Source organism: Ochlerotatus camptorhynchus, unplaced genomic scaffold (assembly GCF_037179485.1).
Source record: "Ochlerotatus camptorhynchus isolate MF236.1 unplaced genomic scaffold, CSIRO-AGI_Acam_v1.1 ptg000503l, whole genome shotgun sequence".
NCBI classification, from domain to species: Eukaryota; Metazoa; Arthropoda; class Insecta; order Diptera; family Culicidae; genus Ochlerotatus; species Ochlerotatus camptorhynchus.
Genome location: NW_027040988.1, coordinates 6,997,056 through 7,023,281, shown reverse-complemented (window position 1 = coordinate 7,023,281; position 26,226 = coordinate 6,997,056). Strand labels below are relative to the sequence as shown.

General features: G+C 40.9%; 2 protein-coding genes across 6 annotated transcripts in view; both read right to left on the bottom strand.

Annotated features, from left to right (window-relative positions):
• Positions 1-304: 304 nt before the first annotated feature.
• SPoCk (secretory pathway calcium atpase) overlaps positions 305-26,226 on the bottom strand; it is a 183,828-nt gene continuing 157,906 nt past the window's right edge. For all 5 annotated transcript variants that reach the window (XM_065235735.1, XM_065235734.1, XM_065235730.1 and 2 more), the window contains exons 7-9: positions 1,306-1,621; positions 785-1,235; positions 305-722 (exon numbers count right to left, since the gene is read on the bottom strand). In XM_065235735.1, coding sequence (XP_065091807.1) covers positions 477-722; positions 785-1,235; positions 1,306-1,621 — 1,013 coding nt within the window. In that variant the 3' untranslated portion in view covers positions 305-476. The remainder of the gene's footprint in view (positions 723-784; positions 1,236-1,305; positions 1,622-26,226) is intronic.
• LOC135712765 (mantle protein) lies at positions 19,696-20,763 on the bottom strand. The gene is made up of 2 exons (XM_065235823.1): positions 20,306-20,763; positions 19,696-20,244 (listed from the first exon to the last, which is right to left on the bottom strand). Exons 1-2 carry the CDS (start codon positions 20,312-20,314, stop codon positions 19,702-19,704), a joined length of 552 nt encoding a protein of 183 aa, XP_065091895.1. The 5' UTR covers positions 20,315-20,763; the 3' UTR covers positions 19,696-19,701.

Genomic DNA, 26,226 nt, shown 5'->3' with positions numbered 1-26,226 from the left:
AAAAAAGCTAAACTAATCTTGTAAATAAGTAAAAAAAAATGAAAACCGTATCTTCTGTACCCCGGATGGATTTGTATCGATTTTATCGGAATAGAAATGAATATCGTTTCAGTATACTTTTAGCTTGCCGTCTGTCGAATGTGTTTCGCTTGATAGCGTGAATAATTTTAATTTAAGATATTGATTTTTGCGGTTGCTGGGTCCGAAAAGTAAAATTGTGAGAAAAACGCAATTAGTCGATCCAATCCATGTCTCATGTTGTCAGATTCATACCTTTCTCTCTTTCTCTCTCTCTCTCTCTCTTTCTCGCTCTTTCTCCCACCGGTTCGAACGTTAAGCTTAAATAAGTCTCTTACAGTGTTTACTTGTGTTGAAATGTGTGCCGGATGTCGGTAGTTTTTCATTTCATTTCTTCCATCTTATCTGTTGTTCAGCTTAGCTTAATCCTTATGCAATCTTCCAGCGTGAGCTGTTTGTCATACAAAGTCCAGCTCGGTGCGCTTCCGGTACATTCGCCGTTCCATTGTGCGCTCGAACCACTTTTTCAGCTCGGACACGATGAACACGCTGGACGTGAGCGACACGAGAAATACGAGATCCATCGCCGACAACGCCTCGGTTTGGAATACCATCTGCAGCGGTGGGAAGTAAATCACCAGCAACTGACCGAGCAGCGAGAAGGCCACCGCCAGCAGGAACATTCGGTTGGTCAGCAGACCGATCTGGAATAGGAGAATTTTAGCAACACGGTCACCTAGTAGAATGTTTAGGATAAAATATTAACCTGGAAAACGCTCTTGGTTTGTGACCGACAGCTCAGAGCATTCCACATATCGAACAGCACGAAACAGGTGAAAGTCATCGTAGTGTCCCGGCTGGTGACGCCCGTCCCATCGGCCATCTCCCTTTGGAACACCCAGAGCGTTCCCAGAATGATGATGCCAGCCGAAAGGAGCACGTTGATGATGAGCGATTTGGAAATCATTGCCTGTTTCACGTTGCGAGGTTTCTGTTTGAGCACATCTTGATCTACCGGTTCGACACCGAGCGACTGAGCCGGGGGACCGTCCATAATGATGTTAATCCATAGGATTTGCATAGCATTCAATGGATTAGAAATTCCCATCAACGTCGAGAGGGCAATCAACGAAAGAGCCGCAATCGACGTACTCAGCTGAAATCTGACAAAGTTCCTAATGTTCCAAAAGATTCCCTTTCCTTCCTCGATGGCCGCTCTGAAAAAGTTAAGTAAACAATTTCATTCAAACCGTTTATATAAATTTCTTCCGCCGAGAGATTCCTTACATAATCGTGTGGAAATCATCATCCACCAGGATCATATCGGCAGCCTCCTTGCACACATCCGTTCCATTTTTGCCCATAGCAATTCCGATGTCGGCACGCTTCAGCGCCACACCATCGTTGACGCCATCGCCGGTCATTCCGACGATGTGACCGTTGTGCTGCAAAGCTTTCACGATAGCAAGTTTGTGCTTCGGCGTCACCCGGTAGAACACGCTGACGGTGTTGATCACCTTCTCCAACTGGATGTCGTTCATCTGGTCGATGTCGTGGCCGGACAGGGCTTGCATGTGAACGATATCCAACCCGATCTTGGAAGCTGCAAGGAAAGAATTACAGTGGATTATAATCGGGTATCAAGGGGCATGTGCGAACTGGGTGCAAAATGGTATGGCTGTAACAACATATTCAAAAAAAAAAGTCTAGTCGTCTTGTAATTAAAGCGTTATAAGAAAATCACAAAAATACGTGTTTATTTTTAGAAGCATATGTTTTATTTGAAAAAGATCATCGTTCGTTTGGACTTAGACCTCTTGCTTCCTCTCTAAATGCCTACGAAAAAAAAACTCAATTTTTTATATGTTACTTATTATTCCCAATAATCATTTTCCACATGGAAAACATGTCCCCGAACGATTTTTAAAAAGAAGTCCCACAATACGACACGCACTAAACTGTGCACACGGCGTATATTATATTATTATTCTAAAACTCACAAGTTTTCCAAAGTATGAAGTGAACATTTTCAAAATTCAAAGTCTTAAATGTATAAATCAATCACAGTACCGCAAATAATTCTCATGATTAAACTTTTTAAGAAGGGTATATTGAATAGATAGTATTTTTTATTATATCATTCAACATTACAGCAACAGAAGGGAAAATAGAATATAATCATATTTTATTTTTGAGAATTTGTTTGAAGTCATGAGAAATCAGTTTCAGAATATTTACATCAGCTATTGGAATTTCGACCTTTTGTTCATTCAAGCTTTTGTTCTTTTGACCCTTGTCCTTTCGACCTTTTGTCTTTCGACCTTTTGTCTTTCGACCTTTTGGCTTCTTTATAACATGAGCAGTTATATGGCATATAAAAACTATTGGACAGTACAACTTAAAATACTCGAAATTCTTTTCTCACTCTTGGATATTACTCCTTCTTGAGTTGGTGACGAACTAGCCCAGAAGTGACTAAAAATCACCCTTATTAAGTATTTCAAAAAATCCTTCTTGAACAGTTCTTATGACAAAATCCACATAATTTGTTTTGTATTGTTTTAATGTCCATTCCAGACGTTTTTCATAATACGAGCAGTTTTTAACTGCCGTTGGACGTCTTACTTTTAACCATCCAAAATCTCGTACTGCTCAAAAGTAAACATATTTAAGTTTTAATTTGTCACGATACAAGTATTTGAATCAGTGATGGCAAAATCATCAATCAAATGATATTTTTCCGCTCTCATACGCTCTCAATATCATGCGTGATATTGAAACAAAATATCATGCTTTACAAGCTCCTTTGATATTACGAGACTATTCACAACATGCAAAAATGAAGCTGAGAGTTGGCTCGACACTGTTGGAAATCAAAGTAACCTACGTTTTTGCAGTTCATATCTTATTTGCTTGTTGCTATCAACAACATTGCGAAAACTGCACAGCAACGAGGCATTATATAAACCGAACAGATGTTGTATGATTGTTCAACAAAAAAGCGTTTCGTCGAACAATTGGTGCCTCGCTAGTCGGTCTCAGCTGATGCACACAGTGCTGATCAAAATCATTCCTTCTACACTCAACATAGCTGAAAATGAAGACAACCTTAACAGATAGACCAACTACCTGCATGAATCTGAATTTTGACATGGACGATTTGATGTTTCATTGATTTGAGTTCACTCACTCGAGAAAAAGTGACACAAGGCGGGCAATGTTTACTAATCATGAACACTAAATGTTCATTATTCATTATTCATGAACATTTAGTGTTCATGATTAGTAAATATAGACCTGTGCACGGGTGAACTTTAGTTCATCTACGGATTTTTTTGACATAACAGCGGGGCCCTGTTTACTAAAAATGAACACATGAATAATGCTCGCGTAACCAGGCATGGAAAATCATTTACATTTATTTCATGTATTCATTTACATTCATTTGCCTCTAACTTTTTTCATCAACAGCATTCCGCAAAATAATGTATAGAGCTTTTGTAGGTTTTGTTATTAGCTACAACTTTTGGTTATAACTCAAACTTGTATCTCTTATGCATCACGAACTAGAGCGAGCAGAACTTGCTAGTGTTTTTCAGTGAATCTAAAATACATTCACTGAAAAACAGTAGTGGCTTCTGTTCGCTCTGGTTCGTCATGCATAAGAGATACGGATTTGAGTTGTTGACAAAAGTTCTAGCCAATAACAAAGCCTACACAAACTCAATACATCATTTTGCGGAATTCTGTCGATGAAAAAAGTTAGGGACAAATGAATGTAAATGAATGCACGAAATGAATGCAAATGATTTTCCATGCCTGCGCGTAACATTTGAAAAGGGCCTATCAACTTTTGTAAATAATTTGCTAGGTCCTTTTCACGAGAACCGAAGTTCGCCCACACAAACCAAGAGCACTATCGGGAAGGGGAGAATTTCCTCTGCCCGATGGTGTTGTTAGTTTGCGTGAGCGTATTCGGTTCGCGCGAAAAAGGCTTTACAAGTTTTGTGTACATAAGTTGATAGACCCGTTTCAAATGCTACGTGAGTATTATTCATGTGTTCATGACCCCGCTGTTGTGTCACTTTTTGTCGAGTGAGTGAACTCAAATCCATCCGTGCACTCGTCCATAACAACATTGTCTTGATCAAGGCAACCTCTGAGTATCGTAGTCAACATTTGTTTTTCTTCATTCGTGGCTGAATGTTCATTTTCGCCTGCGTAGTTGTCAATATTAATATTCGTCTTCATCTTGCTGGGGATGATTTTGAGGATCAAATGCAAAATGATTATTTTCATTTTACTCAAATATAGCGCTGAAGGACGTGTCGTGTTAATTTTTACACACAAACCGATGGTAAATTATTGCCTCAAGCTGAACTGATGATAAAATCCCGGTTTAAGGCTCTGGAGTCGACAATATTCAAAATAATCATTTTGCCCAAAATGAATTTGATTATTTTGCTTTCTGGATCATTTCTGATTTTCACAATTTTGTTTTGGATTATTATGGCAAATCAAAGTTGGCACTCGTGGAGAATATAAGAACTATGAAAGTGATGATGGTTTCATAATTTTCCACGGGGAGGTATACGAATGCAATCTTAAAATGCTTTTATTTTGCAAATGGAGCATTTTATTTAAATCTGGTTAATGCTACGCTAGTAGAAAACTTAAGGACTACTTAATAGACATATTGTTGGAAATTCTGGAGTGCTTTTAGTCAAACTCGCATAGTTTTGGTTGGAGTTGCTTCAAAGCTATATTTAAGAAAATACAAAATTTAGTTACATGAGTTCTGTGTTGTAACATCGATCTTACATTTTAGTTTCTCCTTATTTCCAAACGTAAATAATAATAAAAGCCAAATAATATACGCAATATAATCAACGTGATTCCTGTTCACTACACTTTTGCAAAATGGCGGATTCCACTGCGAGTCAAGCCACAGATCTCTACGTAGCATTGAGCGATTTCGTTCCAGCCTTCTACTGCGATGGATTTGTCGATGTAACATTCCCCGACTCGTAACACTGGTTCCCTGCTCCAGTTTTACCCAGAACTTCCAAAACTGCTACCTTGGAAACCGGGCGCTTTAGTATTCCATTGTTTGTTTGTACTTGTACTTGTCGTACTCGTCCATCTGCAGCTGTGATCACCTTAGCAATTCGTCCTCTTATCCAATCATTCCGCTTTTTCTCACCTACAATGACCACAAGATCACCCAACTCCACAGGCTTAGTATCGTCGAACCACTTTGTCCGACGAGTAAGTGAAGGTAGATACTCTTGTACCCAACGCCTCCAAAAATAATCCACCAAGTTCTGTCCCAGCTCCCAGTCTCTCTTCAAAGCAAGCTTGTCCTCTGTGAACGCTTTCGAAGGTTGTTTGACTCCACTCGAACTGAGCAACAGAAAATGATTAGGTGTGATTGCTTCTTGGTCATCCGAATCCAAAGGAACGAATGTCAGTGGACGAGAATTAACTATGGATTCTGCTTCAATTAGCACTGTAGTCAAGGTTTCATCGTTTGGTTTTCGAAACGCAGGCATGGTTTCCAGAGCGGTTTTTACTGACCTAACCATTCGTTCCCATGCCCCGCCCATATGGGGAGCCTCAGGAGGATTGAATATCCACTTAGTATTCACATTGGTAAACGATTCAGCTATATCCCCTTGATCCAACTGTGACATCAATTCATTATTCGCGCCATGAAAATTAGTTCCATTATCCGAATAAAACTCCAAGGGTGATCCTCGCCGAGCAACAAATCTTCTTATTGCCATCTTGCACGCTTCTGTTGACAACGAATGTGTTACCTCCATATGTACTGCCCTTATTGTCAAACAGGTAAATAAGCAGACCCATCTTTTCTCGTTGCTTCGTCCTACCTTAACCAAGATTGGTCCAAAGTAATCGACCCCAACAAAGCTAAATGGTCGAAAGTTTGGAGTCAGTCTAACTGCAGGAAGAGCTGCCATCCTAGGAGTAGTTGGCAGCGCCTTATATACCTTGCACCAGACGCATTGCTTGATTGTTCGGTCGATCAAAGTACGCAGTTTCGGTATATAGTAACGCTGTTTCACTTCGTTCAGAACAGTGTTTTTGTTTCCATGTAGATAGCGACGATGATAGGAATCCAAAATCAAAAATGTGACGACATGATCCCTAGGTAGTATCACCGGAAACTTGGTGTGCTCCGGCACTGTCGGTGCGTTTTTGATGCGTCCGTCCAATCGAATAATTCCATCTTCATCCGCAAATGGTGACAGCTTGTAAAGGGGGCTTGACTTTTCAACCATGTGTCCTCGAGCTTTGATTTTGTCACGTGTGAGAACAGCCACTTCATCCGGATATTTACTTGTTTGAGCCATTTTCCAAAGGAGGGTTTCCGACTTTTCGAGTTCATCTTGAGTTAATGGACCTCCTTGCATTGGTATCTTCTTGCACTTCCTCTCACAATTCTCAATGAACCGGATGACATATCCCATTGCACGCCATATACGCTCCCATTTAGAGAAGCGCGAACAATTCACAATCTCAGAATAACCAGCCACTTGGTGTACATTACAAGCTCTCAGCTCTTCTATTGTCTCATTTGAGTCTTTTTCTAGAACATCCTGCGTTGGCCAACTTCCTTCGAACAGCTGCAAAAAATTCGGCCCTGTAAACCAACGACTCTCAGGTTCGAAAGATGGTATCTTCTTCCACTTGGTGGCGTCATCTGCAACATTCAAATTTGACGGAACATACCGCCACTCATTAGCTTCAGTTTTCATCAAAATTTCGCCGATTCTGAATGCGACGAACTGTCGATACCTCCGGCTATCTGAACGGATCCAAGCCAAAACTGTCTGTGAATCGGTCCAGAAATATCGCTTCGTTATTGGCAATGAATGTGTTTCTCCGATTGTTTTAGCCAGTCTCGTGCCCAATACTGCAGCCTGAAGTTCCAACCTCGGAATTGACATCGCCTTCAGAGGGGAAACCTTTGATTTTCCCGCCACGAATGCACACCTTGGTTTACCATCTATAATAACCCTGAAGTAGGCGACGCATGCGAATGCCAACTCGCTTGCATCAACAAATACATGCAGCTCTATTGCAGTTGGTTGCTGTGCAACGGAGAAATAACAACGGTCCACTTTCACGTAGTCAAGCTGATTGAAAAGTCGCGTCCAGATTCTCCAGTGATCCAGAATATCCTCTGGAATTGTATCGTCCCATCCTATTCCGGATCTCCAAATATCCTGTAGAATTACTTTGGCATAGAGCACGAAAAAGGCGATCATACCGAGTGGATCAAAAACACTCATCACGCATCGAAGCGCTTCCCTCTTCGTTGGAACCTTTTCACCGTAAACCACATCTTGAAGATTCGGTCGCACTTCCTTGGAAAAAGTGAACACGTCATCCTTTGGGATCCAAATCATTCCCAATACCCTTTCGCTTGTCGTTTCAGCTTTATCAAAAACAACAGACATTTCCTGTTCAGCACAAGTTTCCCCGACCCGTTCGAGAACTTCCACACTATTCGACATCCAGTTTCTAATGTGAAAACCTCCAGCAGCATGAATCTCCTTCACTTGCAGCATCAATTGCACAGCCTCATCGACGGTATCGCAACTATCAAGAAGATCGTCGACATAATGGCTTTTAATTATTGCTTCAGCCGCTCTCGGAAACTTCTCGGCGTGGTCCTCAGCATTTTTGTTTTTGATGTACTGTGCTGAACTTGGTGAACAACATGAACCGAAGGTTGCGACATCCATGATGTACGTGTCGGGCTCCTCGTCCAATGAATTTCGGAATACAAAACACTGTGCTGACTTGTCCTGGTGTCTTATGAGGAATTGGTGATACATTTCCTGAATATCACCTACCACAGCTATACGCCTTTGACGGAAGCGGCCTACTACAGCTGGCAAGGGAGTCAAGAAGTCCGGTCCCTTCAACAGCATTGAATTCAAACTGACACCATTAACAGTGGCCGACGCATCCCAAATTAGTCTGACCTTGCCTTGCTTCTTTGGACTTACGACGACTCCAAGAGGCAAAAACCAAGTTCGTTTTGGATCCATTTCCTTCAACTCTGCAACCGCTGCCTTATGAGCATATCCTTTCAGCTGATATCCTTCGACCTGTTTTCTGACGTTTTCATAGAGATTTTCATCCTTTTTCAATCTTCGTTCCAGACACTGCAGTCGGCGGATTGCCATGTCGTAGCTAGCCGGAAACTCGAACACGTCATAGCGCCAAAGAAGTCCAGTTTCAAAGCGGTTTGTTTTTCGAATCGTCGTGTCTTGTAGAATCTTCCGTGCACGCTTCTCATCATCCGATTCAGGGCGAATACTTTCTACGCCTATGGCATCTACTGCAAAATACGATTTCACTAGCTCTTGTAGATGCTCGTCAGAACAGCAGTCGCACAACCTCACCCCATGATAGCTCACCAGATTCTGCTTGCTCGAAGAACCCCCAAATACGGACCATCCCAAACGGGTTTTTACTGCTATCGGTTCACCAATATGACCTTCTCTAGATCTCATCGGAACCAGAAGATGCGCGTTGTCAAATCCAATTAAAACTTGTGGAATAGCATCCTTGTAACCTTTAATCGGAATTCCATCCAGGTGTGGGAACGCCTCAACCAGGCTTCCGGTCTGCATTGTCTGCTTAGGAAGTACCAATTCCGAGACTGTTCTGGCGTTGATGAGAGGGTACTTATCTTTGGCGTCATATCCAGACACTTCCAGATTCATCCTTCTAGAGTTGGGCTCAGTCCTGGTCCTATTTGCTGTCCAGACTAAACACAATGGGTCAGCTTCACCTTCTATACCCAACAGTTTGACGAGATTCTCTTCCAATAAGGTAACCGACGATCCATCATCCAACATGGCATAGGTGTGCACGACTGAACTTTTTCCATGCAGTGTGATTGGTATAATCCGGAATAACGCTGCATGTAACATCCGGTGATGATTAACTACCGCAGTTGTTTCGTGCTCCGACGGTCTTGAAAATGGCTTAGAATGCAGCAGCTTATTATGTGTTCTTGAACAACCATCAACACCACAGTCCTCTCCGCTGGGACAAGTCCATTTTCCTTCAATTTTGCCATGACGTCCCAAACACTGCCTACAAAGTTTCAGCTTGTATACCATTCTCCAGCGATCCTGTACTGACAACTTCTGGAATTTTTCACAAGTTGCTACACCGTGTTCCTCGTTTTTGCACCCAGTGCAGAAATTAACAGACTCGATGTGTGACTGATTTGATGAATCATTCCTGGCTTCATGTACGTTGACGTATGCTTTACCTTTTTGTTTCAGGTTATCTACTCTCGTTCCCTTCACTTCCGAAAATACTTGCAGCGTCACCGAATTTGCCTCCAGGACGAGGATTTCCATAAAATCACCGAACATCCGAAGATTCACTGTTGAATACTGTTTCCTATACCGGGCCCAATCCATTCTGTACCCAGCTGGCAATTTTTCAATCAACTCCTGTAATAACACTGGATTGCACAGATGCGACGACATCTCCGCTGCTTCCAAATGATCACACAGATTTTGTACTGCCATTCCGAACGTAATAAGCATATCCAAGCGTTCTGGTTTCGGTGCTGGTACTTCTCGTACCTTCTTCAACAGCGTATTTACCACAAGTTCCGGTTTGCCAAACAGCATCTGAAGGGTGTTCAATACGGATGGTACCGCCGATGGTATCAGTAACCGACTACGTACTGCTTCCATAGCGATGCCCTTAAGACTTCGTTGCAATCGCATAAGATTTTCCACGTCAGAATATCCACATGCTTCGGTAGTCATCTTGTAACAGCTCAGAAACATTGGCCACTCTTCTGGATTGCCATCAAATGCAGGCAACTCCCTGGGCATAACTTGGCGAGCAGCAATTTTATCCCGGGTCAACTCAACTCGCTGCTGGTCTATGCGCTCCAATGGCATCGGATTAGTAACGGTAGGACCTGCTAAATAGTGGTTTCTTCCGACTGCTCGTGTAGTGGTAAGAGGCTCTACTTGTGTGTGTTCCAGATCCCTATCTGCTAGGCTCAATTTCGACATTCGATCAAGATTCGAATGGAAATGCTGTTGCACTAGCTGTTCGCCTGCAGGAGGCAAAGATAAGTACATCGTACTACCACTAACGGTACTCACCGTTGGTTGATGATCCGCGCCAATTGTTGTTCGAGGTACATTCTGCCGTAGCTGCACATAGGTGGCTGCCTGGTTCCTTGATACCTTATTTCGATCTGCTAGGCTCAGTTTCGGCATACGATCAATATTCGAGTGGAAACGCTGTTGCACTAGTTGATCGCCTGCAGGAGGCAAAGACGAGTACCTCGTACTACCACTAACGGTACTCACTGTTGATTTGTCTAATCCTATGGATACTTGAGGCACATTTTTCGACGAATGAATTCCCAGATGCAACTGCTGCTGCTCTCGACTTTGCACCTGTTTACTGGCTTGCTGATAACGTGATTCCAAGATCGCAGTACTTTGTTGATTGACCGGGTGAGCAGAATCCAAGGAAGGCATCTGTTCAACAAATCCTCCAGACTTTGCAGCTACCTGATGCTCCAAATCAGTCCTTTCACTGCTAGCCTGACTTTGTTCTACTACCCATTCCTCGACTCTGCTACGGTTACTCCGTACACTAACATAGCTCCTGCTTCTTCCGCTCCTCCCATCTGTCTCTTGCTCATCAATTTGCGCAAGCTCAAGCTGGTGTTTCTGCGCAAGATACTCCGTTTCTTCCTGGATGCTTAGCAGCTGCTCTTGTTCCTCCTCCTTCAATAATTTCAAACGAGCTTCACGAAATGAACGTTGTTGCTGTTCATGTTTCAGCCGTAATGCTTGTGCTTCTTCCAGTTGATGAAGCTTTAGAAGAAGCTTTTCAGACCGTGTGGACGAAGCCGTACTCTTTACGCTGCTAACAGGTCCCGTATGGCTACCTCGCTGACTATTCCGAGTGGCCACGGTTGATTTACAATCATCGCAAAAAAAGTCATCGGTTTGCACCGTAGCAACGTTGACTGATGCACATGAATAATGAAACCATTTTTCACAACGATCACATGCAACCATGTCTTCCATACTGTCCGGTCTGTCGCATCCGGCACAGCTATACCCCTGTGCAACCGATGTCTCCATTGCCAGCTTCCTTCGTGATGGCATTTCCGTGTATTATCCACTGGTCCTTATTTAAAATCTTTGAAGATTGTTGGAAATTCTGGAGTGCTTTTAGTCAAACTCGCATAGTTTTGGTTGGAGTTGCTTCAAAGCTATATTTAAGAAAATACAAAATTTAGTTACATGAGTTCTGTGTTGTAACATCGATCTTACATTTTAGTTTCTCCTTATTTCCAAACGTAAATAATAATAAAAGCCAAATAATATACGCAATATAATCAACGTGATTCCTGTTCACTACACTTTTGCAAAATGGCGGATTCCACTGCGAGTCAAGCCACAGATCTCTACGTAGCATTGAGCGATTTCGTTCCAGCCTTCTACTGCGATGGATCTGTCGATGTAACACATATAATATAGAAACATAATTTCTTTTCAGAATTTTAGGTGTAGACCACCCCCCGAGCATCTAGACAGCTCCAGTGTAATGCTAATGTACCCCGAAAATTCTGGTACTCTGGTTCTGTCAAATCGAATAATGGTGGAGTAAATTTACAATTGGTCTTATTTTTTTATCAACTTTTTTTTTCCGGTTTTAAGTTTTTTGTTTTTTTTTTAACTTTTTATAATAACATTGATATTTTTTCTAATAGTCTTCCAATCGACTCAGCATGACGGGATCGGAAAATATCTGTCTATTTATGTGTGTGAGAGAGCGCGTAAGACAATTTTCTTATATGTATTTCTCGGCAACCACTCTACCGAATTGAACGCAACAACAACCAAATGAAAGCTACCATGATTCTATAGAATGTTAATTAATAGATTTTCAATCGATTAACTGGTTCCGGACATGTGGACGGAACAAGACCCTAAAATCCGGGAACTAAGTGATGTTTGTCGGCAACCACATAACCGAAATAAACGAAACCCTTTAATCGGGTTACTGCCCAGTGCCCACATAGGAAATAGCCATAAAAAGTGCTTAAAAACCTGTGCAGGTTCCGAACTATGTGTCATATGGTTAAACCATTTGGGTTATGGTTCGTGTATGGAACATTTTTATTAGGGTGGTGCTTTCGGGGTAATTTTTAAAAAGAATATCAGAATTTACAGAAATAAGAAGTGCCAGATCACACCACTGGTGGATTAATAAAGTAATACGTCTCACTCAAAATTTATTCTTGGTTTGCTTTCGAAGTCCACATGAAGTGAAACAAAAACATGTTTTCTGATGTGAAAAAAGTTGTGCCACCAACTTTGGCTGACCCCATTGTTTACGTACGGTGGAGACATCTACAATTTGCAAGTGGGTACGTGAAACTAAGGTTTTCTGTCTAGATGCTCGGGGGGTGGTGTAGACATAGATTTCAGCTTTTCTCGAGGAGGGCGACACATCTAAATCTCATTTCTAGATGCTCAACAAATCTTACACTAGCGAATCAATCTTCGAAAAATCTTCTTTCATGTCTCGCATCTACTTGCATCGCGCATAGTATTTTTGCAGGAAATCTTCAAAATCGTCATCAATCTTCTTTCTATCTACTCAGCGTGCATGCAGCTAGCCACAGCAAAACACAATCTTTCCTGCATCGTAGATAGAGTCGCCCCCCTCGGCTTTTCAACAACTTTAGCAGCAACCAGAATTAAATAATATGCTCCATTTGCAAAATAAAAGCATTTTAAGATTGCATTTGTATACCTCCCCGTGGAAAATTTTGAAACCATCATCACTTTCATAGTTCTTCTATTCTCCACGAGTACCAACTTTGATTTGCCAATCAAGCACTGGAGAATAGGATGCTGCACGCTGACGTCACGAATGAATGCGATGAACCCGCATTCATCAGTTTGACATCCAGTGGTGGTTTGTTTACCATTGCTTGTTAGTCGATTCAAGTGGATTTGAGGTTTTAGATAAAAATAATTAAAAGATATGATATCCGACTATTCGAAAAATATTTCTCTCCAAAAAATAAAAAATAAATTTCATAATTTTTTTGATTTTTTTTTCTAAGTCCATGTAAACAAATCACTGCCAGATGTCAAAGTAAGTGAGGTTAACCCGACGATGCAGCACCCTATATCACCAAACGTGTACTCGTTGATGTATAATGAACTCATTTGTTCATTTCGCTCGTACGTAACAGCGAAGATTTTCAAAACAAACGGAATCCATCTACACTGGGTTGAAGGGATACTCCTTGCGTGTGATGGTAAATGATAAAAACACTGGATGCACATATTCATGGTTCCATCTGAGACTCGAGTAATGACCATTAGTAAAAGAAACGAACAGTTTTCTTTTAAACGTTTACCAAGTTTTCGCGTCGGAAGTTGTCCGGTCATCTCGTGTGTGTGAGAATGGGTCCGACGATGGGACGAAATCGCTCAAGGCGCAAGCAACGGATTGAAGATTCCGGTGAAGGAAGCTCGAGTGGTGTGCCTATTTCAAATAGGTTCGCCACTCTACCTACCGATGGCAACAAACGCCCAGCCAGCGGCAACCAACAAGCGAAGTAAGAGGAGGAGGAGAAACCTTCAGTTAGATGGTGCGAGTCGCGATGATGTTACCGCGACGAACGTCAGTGACATCGGTGAATTCGGTGTCGCCAGTGAAGGCGAAAATTCCAGACAGAGTTCTACAAAAGTGAAGCTACCACCGTTGGTGGTAAAAAATACATCCCTCAACACGCTCATCGCTAGCTTCGCGTCGATGGGCGTCAAAGCTGAGTACAAACTCAGTGGAATCGGCACCAAGGTGAGAGCGGAATACAACCTCGCCGTAAACCACCTGAAGGATTCCAAGGCGAAATTCTTCACCCACGATATTCCCAGTGAGAAGCCCTTCAATGTGGTCATCCGAGGTCTACCGAGCTACGACCCAAAGTTCATCTCGGATCAAATCAAGGACCAGTACAAGCTGGTCCCAACTGCCGTCTACCGGATTACGCGAAGGGACGAGAACACAAAAAAATACCCGGATTGCCTTTTCTTGTCCTGACGAGGTGAAGCCCGTACCATGCGGAGACGTTTGCACCTGTAGCTACCATCAGGACTCTATTGGCATTGGTAACGACGTAAAATATGAAGATTCATCAGCTAGACGTCAAGAAAGCATTTTTGAATGGGAAGCTTAACGAAAAGGCATACATGCAGTGTCCAGAGGGGACAAACTTCCATCATGGTGAGGTATGTTTGCTGCAGCGGTTACTCTATAGCCTGAAACAGTCATCGAGGTGCTGGAACTGCCATTTCAAGGAATTCCTTATAAGCATGGGTTTCGTGTGGTCCAAGCATGACTACTGCCTATACGTTTGAGTCCTTGGAGAAAGGCAATCCACATTGTAGTGTATGTGGACGATCTACTCATCGCTACTAGGGTTGAAACCATCATTTTTTTCTTTCCTTGATTTGTTTTCCGTGCTGAGCACCAATGCTACCGACGTCAGGGAGCCAGCTCCCACACCTGGACCCTACCTTTCGACCCATCAACTTATGAATCGGGGACTAACGGCTTTACTTTCCTTCTGAAGGAAGGCGTGATCAGAGATGTTATGCCTCAGAACATCCCGGCGGCGCCAACTGGGATTGAACCCAGGCCTGCTGGGGTGAGAGGTAATCACGCTTACCACTACACCACCGGTACCGATATTGAAACTATCATAAATAACGTTAAAACCAAGCTGATGCAGAAATTTAAAATGATCGACATGAAGGAGTTACACCATTTCCTCGGGATCAAAATCGAGACGGATTTGAATCATGGACTAACAAAGCTGCCCCCGACTAGCCAGATAGAGAGAGTGATTGATTCGTTTTGGTATAGAACATTGTAATCCCGTTAAGACGCCAGCTGAACCAAGACTGCAGTTGAGTCGAGAGACTGGGTGTTGTGAATATCCCTACCGTAAACTCATAGGAAGCTTGATGGACATCATGATGGGTACACAACCCGACCTATGTTTTGTCGTTGGATACTTGGCAAGGTTCTAGGATGCAGCCGGTGATCAACATTGGAAGCACGCCAAAACGAGACGAAAGATTTGAAATTGGTCTACTGGCCACAGGAACCAGTAGTTACTACCTACGTGGATGCGGATTTTGCCAGTGACGAAACTGACCGCAAGTGCGTGTCTGGATTTTTGTTGAAGGTGTATAGAAACATTGTTGCATGGTCGTCAAGAAATCAATCAGATGTCTTCAATTGACGCCGAGTACATTGCCACGAGTTCCTGTATAAGCGAAACGATTTGGATGACTGGCTTGATGACAGACCTTCAATATGCAGAGTTCCTGTTCCCGGTACCACTATTCGAAGACAACCAAGGAGCTATTGCAATGGCCGAACGAGAGGCGACGAAGCGAGCCAAGCACATCGACGTGAAGTTCCACTTCATCCGTGATGCAGTTGCAGAAGGTAACATCAAATTGATCTACGTTCCTAAGCGGAAACAACAAGTAGACATCTTCACGAAGTCTCTTTTCGCTCCTATTTTTACTGCTTACTGAATGATGATTGGACTGGAAGGAAATAACTGAGAGGGGGTGTTGGAAATCAAAGTAACATAAATTCACAGGGCAAGAGTATTTTGAAATATCCAGAGTGTTTTTCGGGAAATTGGTCATTCCGGCAAATGATTTTTTCGGGAAGTGCTATAGAATCAAGGAAAACCGTTGAACCCGAAAAATGTGAAGATCGGGCCGGGGAATCGAACCCAGCCGCATCCAGCATTGTCTTGCTTTACAGCTTCGTCTTCGTCTACCGACTGAGCTAAGGGAAACCCCTTCCTAAATATCTGTAATCTTTAAATACAGATACCGTACAGGCTAGAAATCCAGACACTTAGTCCACAAATCCAGACACTTTTAAAAGTTGATCAGCTTTGCCTGCTATCACATAACATATGTGGAACTGCATGCAAAATAACTTTCTAAAAGTTGACCCCTTTTTGTGTTGCCTCAGTGGTATAACTGGTATAGTTGGCCATCGATCTGTCAAAACAAAATTGTCGTGATATCGACACTGTGCGTTCATAAGGACCTAGGTCGAGAACGTAAACAATGGCTTCTTTCGTATATTTCTTGTAGTTCAAAGTCATTCCATGTAAGCCACCAATTCCATCGGATAGGAAGAGTCTCCCTATACACAGTTTACGTTTAGTTGACTTGAGTGGTTTTTCATTCTCGGGAAATTCGGAGTAAAATTTTACGTTTGCGACATTAGCTCTTATGAAAGAAAAGCAGATATTATATGCTTGCATGCTCAGTAAGCATTGACGTTGACGACGACCCTGTAACTCTTTACTCCTTGGTAAAATTCCATATTCATCTGAAAATATGTGCATGAAATCTAGCGGACTTTGTCTAATCTCTTCACTCCACCATAGAACCAGCGAGCCACCATCTCTTCACACAAAGCTTGATAGTATTTTATGCGATTTTAATAGGAGTAAAAAGGTAAGGAAATGTCCACCAGGTTTCACGCACAGACTGACGATTGCGAATGGGATTTTACCATAAGAGTAATACCCTGGACAGACTATGGCTTATATCATGTAATATAGGCTGTCTTGCAATGAGCACTCATACATAGGATTTCCAGTGAAAACTAGATGTATGAGTGCTCATTGCAAGACAGCTTATATTACATGATATAAGCCATAGTCTGTCCAGGGTATAAAGAGATAAAGAGTGAAGGCGAATTGTAAATTGCCAGGGTAATGCGCGATGTCAATCATACAAGGTCTGGCCCAACTGACTTATTGGTATTACACAGTTGAATGTGGAAGGTGGTGTTCGTATTTCACTAAGAGTTTATCTTTTTACACGAAACAGCTGTTGCCTGTGATGTCACATCTGCTGTTCGCATGCGACAAGCTACAGGCGGCGAACAGCAGATGTGACATCACAGGCAACAGCTGTTTCGTGTAAAAAGATAAACTCTTAGTGAAATACGAACACCACCTTCCACATTCAACTGTGTAATACCAATAAGTCAGTTGGGCCAGACCTTGTATGATTGACATCGCGCATTACCCTGGCAATTTACAACAGCATGCTGCCTGCTGTTACAGACCTTGTATGATTGACATCGGATAATGCGGCCTTTCTTTTTTCGACCAGCTCTACAGGCGGCTTATCAAAGGTTTTTTTTTTTAACTAGCATTTTCATGCCGGTCAGAAGCCAATCAAGAGCGTTATTAACCAGTAATATTGCATATTTACAGATGCAATATTTCTTAGTCTCTTTGACCTGATTGAATTCCATTCGATCCTTGCGTAAATTGCGATAGTTGAATGTAATTGAATGCAAACAATTCGAAGATTGTATGTTTGCGTTGAATATGTGTAATTAAACATTTTATATGAATAATATTGTTCACTGTGCTATTAGTAAGTCAATTTATGAGTGTGATGAAATATTCTGTTGACATTTATAAAAAAGTTGAAATTTTTCTACACGGCGAATGAGAACAACCCAAATTTGAGTTTAGTTCACTCATAATCGCCAAAAGTGCAGGAACTCAGCGATGAGTAAAATTTGTCTCATGGTTTCCTGTGGAAAACCTAAAAAATCTGCCGGAAAATGAGGAAATTGACGAAAATTTTATTCAGTCTCGGAGAAGTACCAATAGACTGAGTGAATCCAATCTTTACTTTTCTCAAATTCAGGAATTTTTCCCTGGAAAATCCTGGAAAAACCTGGGAAAACATGAGGCAAATTTACTCATCGCTGAGTTCCTGCAGATTTGGCGATTATGAGTGAACTAAACTCAAATTTGGATCGTTCTCATTCGCCGTGTAAGAAATCTAGAAACATAACTAGGTATGTGTACCAGTTTTAGGCCCTAGTGGTCGTAGAATTGACCGTATCATAAATTTCACATTTTAACATTCTTTCTAAATTTGTTTCGATACAAGGTAAGAACATATGTTTTGGCAGAAATCTACGCAAATAAAGCCATTAAAATTTATTTCAAATATGGCCCTAGGGCCAGAAACTGGACCACTAGTGCCAATACTGGTACACTTATCCTATGTAAAATAGAATCAAACGATTACTTTCGTTTGTAAATAGTGCTTGTTGTTGCTAGCAAATATAGCCGTTCCCTTCCTTTGCCTTTTCGATCAATCTTTCCACGTTTACAGTGCAAAATAATTGGAGTAGATCTTTTGCTCAAAACATTTTCAATTGGCCGCAGCTGAGAAGCATATGCAGGATTGAAACCTTGGTTATTACAGGTATCGATAAGCACTCGATTTGATTTATCGTTCTGCTAGCGAAATTCTTGAGAATGGAACGATAGTCAGCTCACAACACTGCATAATTTCCGCATAAACCGGGACACTTGTTGCAAAATGATGCTGATTCTCTTTGGACTTCAAAATGTGTACAGTTAACTCCTAATTTACTGGGTCGTATTTTTCCTCCTACGAATCCAAAATAAAATCAAACGTTGATGCAATTGGCTCCAAACATTAAAAAAAAGTTAAACGAAAAAAAAAATGGTGCATAACATTTTTCTTCTAAGAATACAAAAAGATTTAAGATTAGAAAAAGTATTGGCGTGGAGTTTCCCCACTTTTTTGCCATAACTACAGGAAAACAATACGGTTTGGTTTACAATGACATTTCAGGATTAATCGTTGGGTGGCAGGTCATTACATTCAAAATCGGCGAAAAATTTATACTTTCTTGATTGCAAACGTTAATATATTTGTTTGCTGTGTGACCCAAGGTGAGGAACTAGTTTTATAGTTATAAATGAAGGACGTAAATAGTTAAGGAAAAACCAAGACATAAGCTCAAAAGTTCTAAGAAGACAGAGAATTGTAAACCACGTTATAATTATTTTAATAGAATTGACTATACCTCATTTTACAGCTGGTATAATTAATTTGACAGATCGATGTATTTCTATACCCCTTGAAATCACTGAAATGGGGACGATTTTTGATTATTGAGTTCCACATATGTTATGTGCTACTATGCTCACGTAAATTTTATCATGGTCTTTTAGTTTCGTTTTGAATCTACACACATGTTTATTATGTTGCAAGAGTAGACGTAAATATTAAATGACGAATGATACGTCCGAATTAACGAGCCGTCCGGTATCCGGTGTTTTACGGTATCTGTATCAAAATATTTAGGAAAATCACTATGATTACAGTTAAATCTGTATGTGTGGCATCACTGTTTTTAAGAGTTAAATAAAAACAACATACTAATTTGGAAATTATCAATATACCGTAATCCTTAAAGCACTTAAACGCAAAATTTTACTGATAGAATAACAGTAAAGTTAGGATACCTATTTATGTTGATAATTTTAAGAAAAATGCATTGATTAGTAAACTGGATTTTACGATTTTTCGCCCCAAGTCCTTACGCCATTATTGAACATTTCTGCTGTAAAGGAACACCATACCCGGCAGATATCCATATTTTGTTTTTTTTTTTTTTTTTTTTTTTTAATAAAAATGACGCTAAGCCAGATTTTAATAAATATTTATTGTTCGTTTATCCGAGTTTACTCCAAAACTTTTTAAGTTTGCCTGGTTCGGTGACTTCTTGCACTTCCTCCTGAATGACCGGCACACGGATGGGGATTCGCACAGCATTAGTTTCCGGCTCGTACACATCCTTTTCGACAATTTCCTCCACCGGAACTTCCCTCAAGACCTTTACCACCTTAACGTGGGGGATCTCCTTGACAATCGGCACCTCCTTGATCACCTCAACTTCCCTGATGACTTCAACGGGAACCTCCACTCGCTTATGTACCTCCCTCTCCACCGGTACTTCTCGGATCACCTCCACGTCACGGAACACTTTGACCTCGTTTATCACCGGAACCTCTTTGATGACCGGAACCTCGTTCACATGCTGCACTACTTCCTCGACGGGCACTTGCTTTACCACCGGAACTTTGACTTCCTTCACCGATTGGATTTTCTTTTCCACGTTGCGAATTTCAGGCGAGGGAATCGGGATGGGGATAGGCATAGAGACTGGTACGAAGTTGGCCTCGCAGGCTAAGAAAAAAAGGCATATCAGTGCAATCTGATATCGGAAATGATGCATTAGTGGAATGTTTAATTTGTCGGATGCTCGCAGTACTTACAACTCTCATTTTCGTGCTTTTGCGTTCCACTGTGTTACGCGGAAATGTTACGGTTGGACTAATACCTGATACGCCGGGAAGGTAGCTTTTATACCAGCGACGGTATGGGCTACTGCAAAACTGGTTGATTCCCGAAGATGGGTCAGCCTGAACGGTCAGCAATTTTGGGTTGACTGGTTTTCCTCACGTAAGAGGCATTTGAAGAATGCCTGTACCTAATTCCGTAATCGAATTTTGGTGTGATTACTCAATACTTATGTGGTGCGGTAGGGCAAGTGTCACAATGCGAAAAGTATATCGATGGCATTTCGTTGTGCAAACTTTGTCTATTTTTTTTTACGATTGCGTGATTTTACGTAATGCAAAAAGTTTTCCGAACTGCATTCATAACATTCTGATGCAATCTCTAAAAATTAGATGCTGATGATAAGCGATTATATGGAGAAAATTTAGATAATTCGAATTCTTAGAATTGTACAGGAATCTTTTTTCAAATGTGAGATTGCAAAACAAAAACAACAGAAAGCATTTCCTGCTGGTTTTTGGAATGTTATGACATGAAATGATTTCAATCATGAAGAAGAAACAAATGTTCATAAAAATAATGAACCTATCTATGATAGGTTTTCTTACTCTTACAAAGTGTGGGGCTAAAAGCTTCAAATATTTCTTTGCCTGCTTAAAAAAAACAATATTGCAAAATCAGATCGGAAGATTTTTTTAAGTATGAGTCGTACGTTTATCCAACGAGGCTTGTCGAGTGATTGCATATGAAAGTCCTTGTTGAAGACCAAACTTTTCGATCAAGTAGGTCGTGAAATATGACTGTCATAAATTGTCAAGTTGTAACCGTTTGGTCACAAGTTCATAGGTTTTTGCTAGGGTTTTTGTCATTTATGTTATACTAGCTGAGTGTGCCCGGCCTTGCTCGGGATTCAATATTAACTTGAGTTTAAGCGCCAATAAAAAAAGCATGCTATATTGTACGTAGCCCCCCCCCTTCTTATCTAAGGGGCTACCCCCTATGACCCACATGCCAAATTTGGTTCCATTTGCTTGATTAGTTCTCGAGTTATGCAGAAATTTCTGTTTCATTTGTTTGGGAGCCCCCCTTTACAGAGGAAGGAGGGGTCTCAAACCATCATAACCTTTCCTTGCCCCAAAAACCCCTGCATACAAATTTTTACGCCGGTCGGTTCAGTAGTTTCCGAGTCTATAAAGGGTCAGACAGACAGACAGACAGAAATTCATGCTTATATAGGGTAGAGAACTACTTCGGCCTAATTGCCCATTTTGGGCCTATCGAACAGAAAACTTCAAATAAATCCATGATTTCAGAGTTAACAAGTCAATTATGCGTTTGGTACGATACTTTAGTTAATAAGCTCCGGAACGAAGTCAATGAGAACGCATGACATGAAGGTTTGCACCCATTATTCCCAAAAACAAAAGAAGCTCTCCGACCGAATCAATTTTTATCTTCATCCGATAGGCCGAAGTGAATTCATTGGCGTTTCAAAGGCGTTTCAATGCGTTAGGCCAAGTTTAGAATCCGTATGCCGAGTTTGGCGTCAAGAAGCAGTGTTAGACTTTTGACAATATCTCAACGATTGGTTTCTCTTTATCAAATTTTACGGTACATACGGAAAGGTAAATAAATTTGGAAGCCATCAGTAATTATAACATTCCGTTTGGTGCTAAACTGCGCTAGATTAAACAATATTAAGTGCGGGTTGTGCTTAATAGGCCGGAAATGGGGTATTTAACCCTATATATAGATATTCAGAACCTTCACGTTTCTTGTGCAAGAACAGCAGTATACCTCAGAAGTGATAGGGTTCTGTACCGCTGTGAAAAAGTTGTGCCGTTACGTTATGTCCACGATAGAACTACAAACAACCATACAAAACTAGGATGACGGGATGAAGAAAAATTGGAAGAAAGAATGGCCATTGTCCAAAATCGGCCTCTTTTAACATCAGGTGTCCATGTGCTAAGACGCATTTTAATTAGCTAAGTGCAGTGGATAGTGTTTTTGAACGAGAACCAGGACCCCCCTAGCAGCAGCTAGTGTACGCTAGGGAAATTTAACGTTCAGGACCTCCTTTATGTTGGATCTTAAAAAGGCCATCCGTCAGCACACGGCCGGCTCGTGAAATTGGAAACAGTTTCCGAGCCTAATTGTCAAAGACCAAACACTATTATCTGGCCAAACGTAGGCCATAATCCCAAAGGAATTTTACCTTGTCGGCTTGACCAAGGTGGCCTTGCCACGGTCGGCCGATCGTGCCAACGAAGGACGACGCCTGCCATCCCACCGTCCAACAACGCCCGCTGGCTCGTCATCCGCTCACTTCGCCAATCTGGCGAGAGTTCCGGCCGCACAGTAGGACAGGAGTCACTGTGTTGGCCATGTCGATTCACCATCAACGGCAGCAGCGGTATGTACCGGTACAGTGAACAACGCGATTAGGCTACACGACACATATTACACGAAATTATGAACACAGAACAACACGCACTTAATACAGAAAGTGACGAATAAATGCATTTAAAAAAAAGTGAAAGTTCTTCGTTTTTGTATCACGAAACCCTCTGCCCGGTAGCTAGCCGAAAAACAAATGGCAACAAATTATCAAACAATGCTCAATTATTTAGAGAATTTTAGAAATATTCTTAAAAATCTCAGAATTTTAAAATGTATCCAAGTTAAAAGTAAATTATTGGAAGGACACTAGGCCGAATTGATAGATTGAGCTTGGCAATTTTTTTAGAAAACAATGAGACTTACTTTGAATACTCAGACTGAAATGTTGGTCGAAGATTGCAAGACAACATTTTTTAAGATTGAGCCTAGCCCAGTTTTTCGCATTCTTGAACATTGTGAGTTTTTAACTTTAAATATTGCGTAGTTTAAAAATTGCAGATTTAAAGAAATCATCATGGCTAATATAAAGAAAGAGAGAAGGATTAGTAATTTCCATTTAATTCCACTACCTTACTTGCTTATCCTTCACAGATACGCGTATTTCATCTACAATACGCAGACTTCTTCAGTGTCTTGGTCTTCAGTGGCATTAGCATTACTAATCGTTTTTTTCTCTTTCTTTAAACAGGTATTCCACTAAGACACCCACATTCATCAGGATAAATCATGGTTCTTGGACTTGAACAAAATTTTCATATTCTGGCACTATGAAGCATGATGATAATGCCAAATGCGTTTTGAGGATAGTTCAAAACTGTACCCAGGATTTTTGTTTAGGTGGCGAACTCTCAGTTTTGCGCCCCTCCCTACCCTATTCTACAGCTGACCAGTTCCAGACCAAATAAGATAAATTAATAAAAACAATAAGACTCGACCTTTTTCCGATTTGCAAAATCATGTATTATGGGGTTTAGTGGCGCTGGTGGTGTAGTGGTAAGGGTGATTACCTCTCACCCCAGCAGACCTAGGTTCAATCCCAGCCATTTTGGATCTTGTATTTTTTTTAATGGCGACTTTGACATTTTTCTATAATTTGTAGCACTAAAACGTCACCTCTGATCGAAGTCGTCTGAAGTTCTTTGGAAAAGGAAAGTAATTCTGGAAATTCTCATGAAAAATGCAAACTTTAGCATTTTTTAAAACCATGCACACTTGAAAATTGCCAAAGTCGTAAAAGATCAACTTTTGTTCATATTTTTAAGCTTCTTGTTAACAAGCTTTCTTATGTAATTTTTGCATAGTCAACGATTTAGAATGTCTCAAATATTGTTTTCTGTGTAGAAATTACATAAAAAAGCGTACTAACAAAAAGTTCAAATATTTGACCAAAAGTTCTTGTTCAACGATTTTTGTCAGTTTTCAAGTTTTTTTTAGATTTTATTATAGAGATTTTTATCGGAAGGCTAGTTCATTTGTCAATTTTCAAGTGTCCATGGTTTAAAATATTCCCATAAATCAAAAACATTTTTTTTCTCAAAAGGACGGCTTCGAATTTTTCGATCAGAAATGGAACTTCGGATCCATATGATTTTTGTGAACACTAGCGCACCTAGTGGTATACTACACCGTTCACATTACAGCCTATATCACGTAATATAGGCTGTCTTTCAATGAGCACTAACCCATAGGATTTCCAGTGAAAACTAGATGTATGAGTGCTCATTGTAAGACAGCGTATATCACGTGATATACGCTGTAATGCTTTGCCTGCAGTTTACGGGAGCAACACCGCCGCTAGTGTGCGTGCGTTAAACGTCACTAATCTCTATAGGATTTGACGTTTTGGTGCCTCTGATTCAATGGCAAAATTAAGAGGTTGCTTCGATATGTTTAAAAAATGTGCCTCAGTCAGAGCTAGTAAATATCACGGCTGTCATGTGACAATGAGAAAATAGGTCCTCTAACTATCACGAGACGAAGCGACCGATCATTAGCTTTCTTGTCATTTTCCAATGATCAAACACTCATGAGAATAATTCTTATCCGGTTTTGGCATCAACATTTCTAGCTGATTTAGCTGAATTTATGCAAGTAACACCCCGTTCACATTACAGCCTCACGTAATATAGGCTGTCTTGCAATGAGCACTCATACATAGGATTTCCAGTGAAAACTAGATATATGAGTGCTCATTGCAAGACAGCGTATATCACGTGATACACGCTGTAATGTGAACGGGGTATAACCAACCGGTGGAAACTAACGATTTATTATTGGCTCACTACTTGACTAGCCTATTGGTCCCAAGCAAATCGGTTAACGTACCCCATTCCAGTCGAAATTCTAGAACTACACTATGTTTGTTTTGATTCGCTATAAAAGTATGACAAATAATACCCCGTTCACATTACAGCGTATATCACACTGCAATGAGCACTCATACATCTAGTTTTCACTGAAAATCCTATGTATGAGTGCTCATTGCAAGACTGCCATATTACGTGATATAGTCTGTAATGTGAACGGGGTATAAAATGAGGGGTTCGTGGATTTTCCTATGTTTCGAGGGGTGCATCGGTTAGCTTGGGACCGAAGATAGTACTAAAGCTGAGTCAAAAAGTTGAGGACTTTTCTTAGTCTTAGAGTTACCTCTATGGTATAACCAATCGGTGGAAACTAACGGTTTTAAATTGGCTCACTACTTGACTAGCGTATTGGTTCCAAGCAAATCGATTAACGTATCCCATTTCAGTCGAAATTCTAGAACTACACTAAGTTTGTTTTGATTCGCTATGAAAGTTTGACCGATAAAATGAGGGGTTCGTGCATTTTCCTATGTTTCTTGGGGTTCATCGATTAGCTTGGGACCGAAGAGAGTACCAGAGCTAAGCTAAAAAGTTGAGCACGTATCTTCGGAAACTTCTAGTCTTAGAGTTACCTCTATGGTATAACCGTATGTAATCGGTAGAGTGAATATATTTTTAAGATTTCCTCGGTACAAGTAACTGAGCAATACATGAGCTAGTAATCACGATGATCACAACACTGTCACGTTCCGTCATGACAGCAAAAAATCGATGAGATTGTGCAGAAAATCTCTATCATCGTTTTCTCATTCGATGATAGTGACAGAAGTATCTCTGTAAATATCGCGTGAGATCATTCATTGAAAATGACATTTGCCAGGCCTGGCTTCAGTAATAGGCTCCTGCTCATCACATTCCATAAGGGTAACGTAAACGAGACAGAGATATCGCAACCAATTCACACTATTATACCTGTTTTTTCTGACATGAAGTGGGAGTTATTCAGCTTAGGGATGGTACATAACGAGTGATAACTAAATAATGAGAATAGCTTCAACTCTTTCATACCAAACCACAAATTCCGGAGCTTCATCGATGTTCACCTTCTATAAAATTCGCTTAGTTTCTCCAAGTTTCCAGAATTTTCAATAATGTTTGATGAAGTTCGACAAATTTCTCGGAACCTC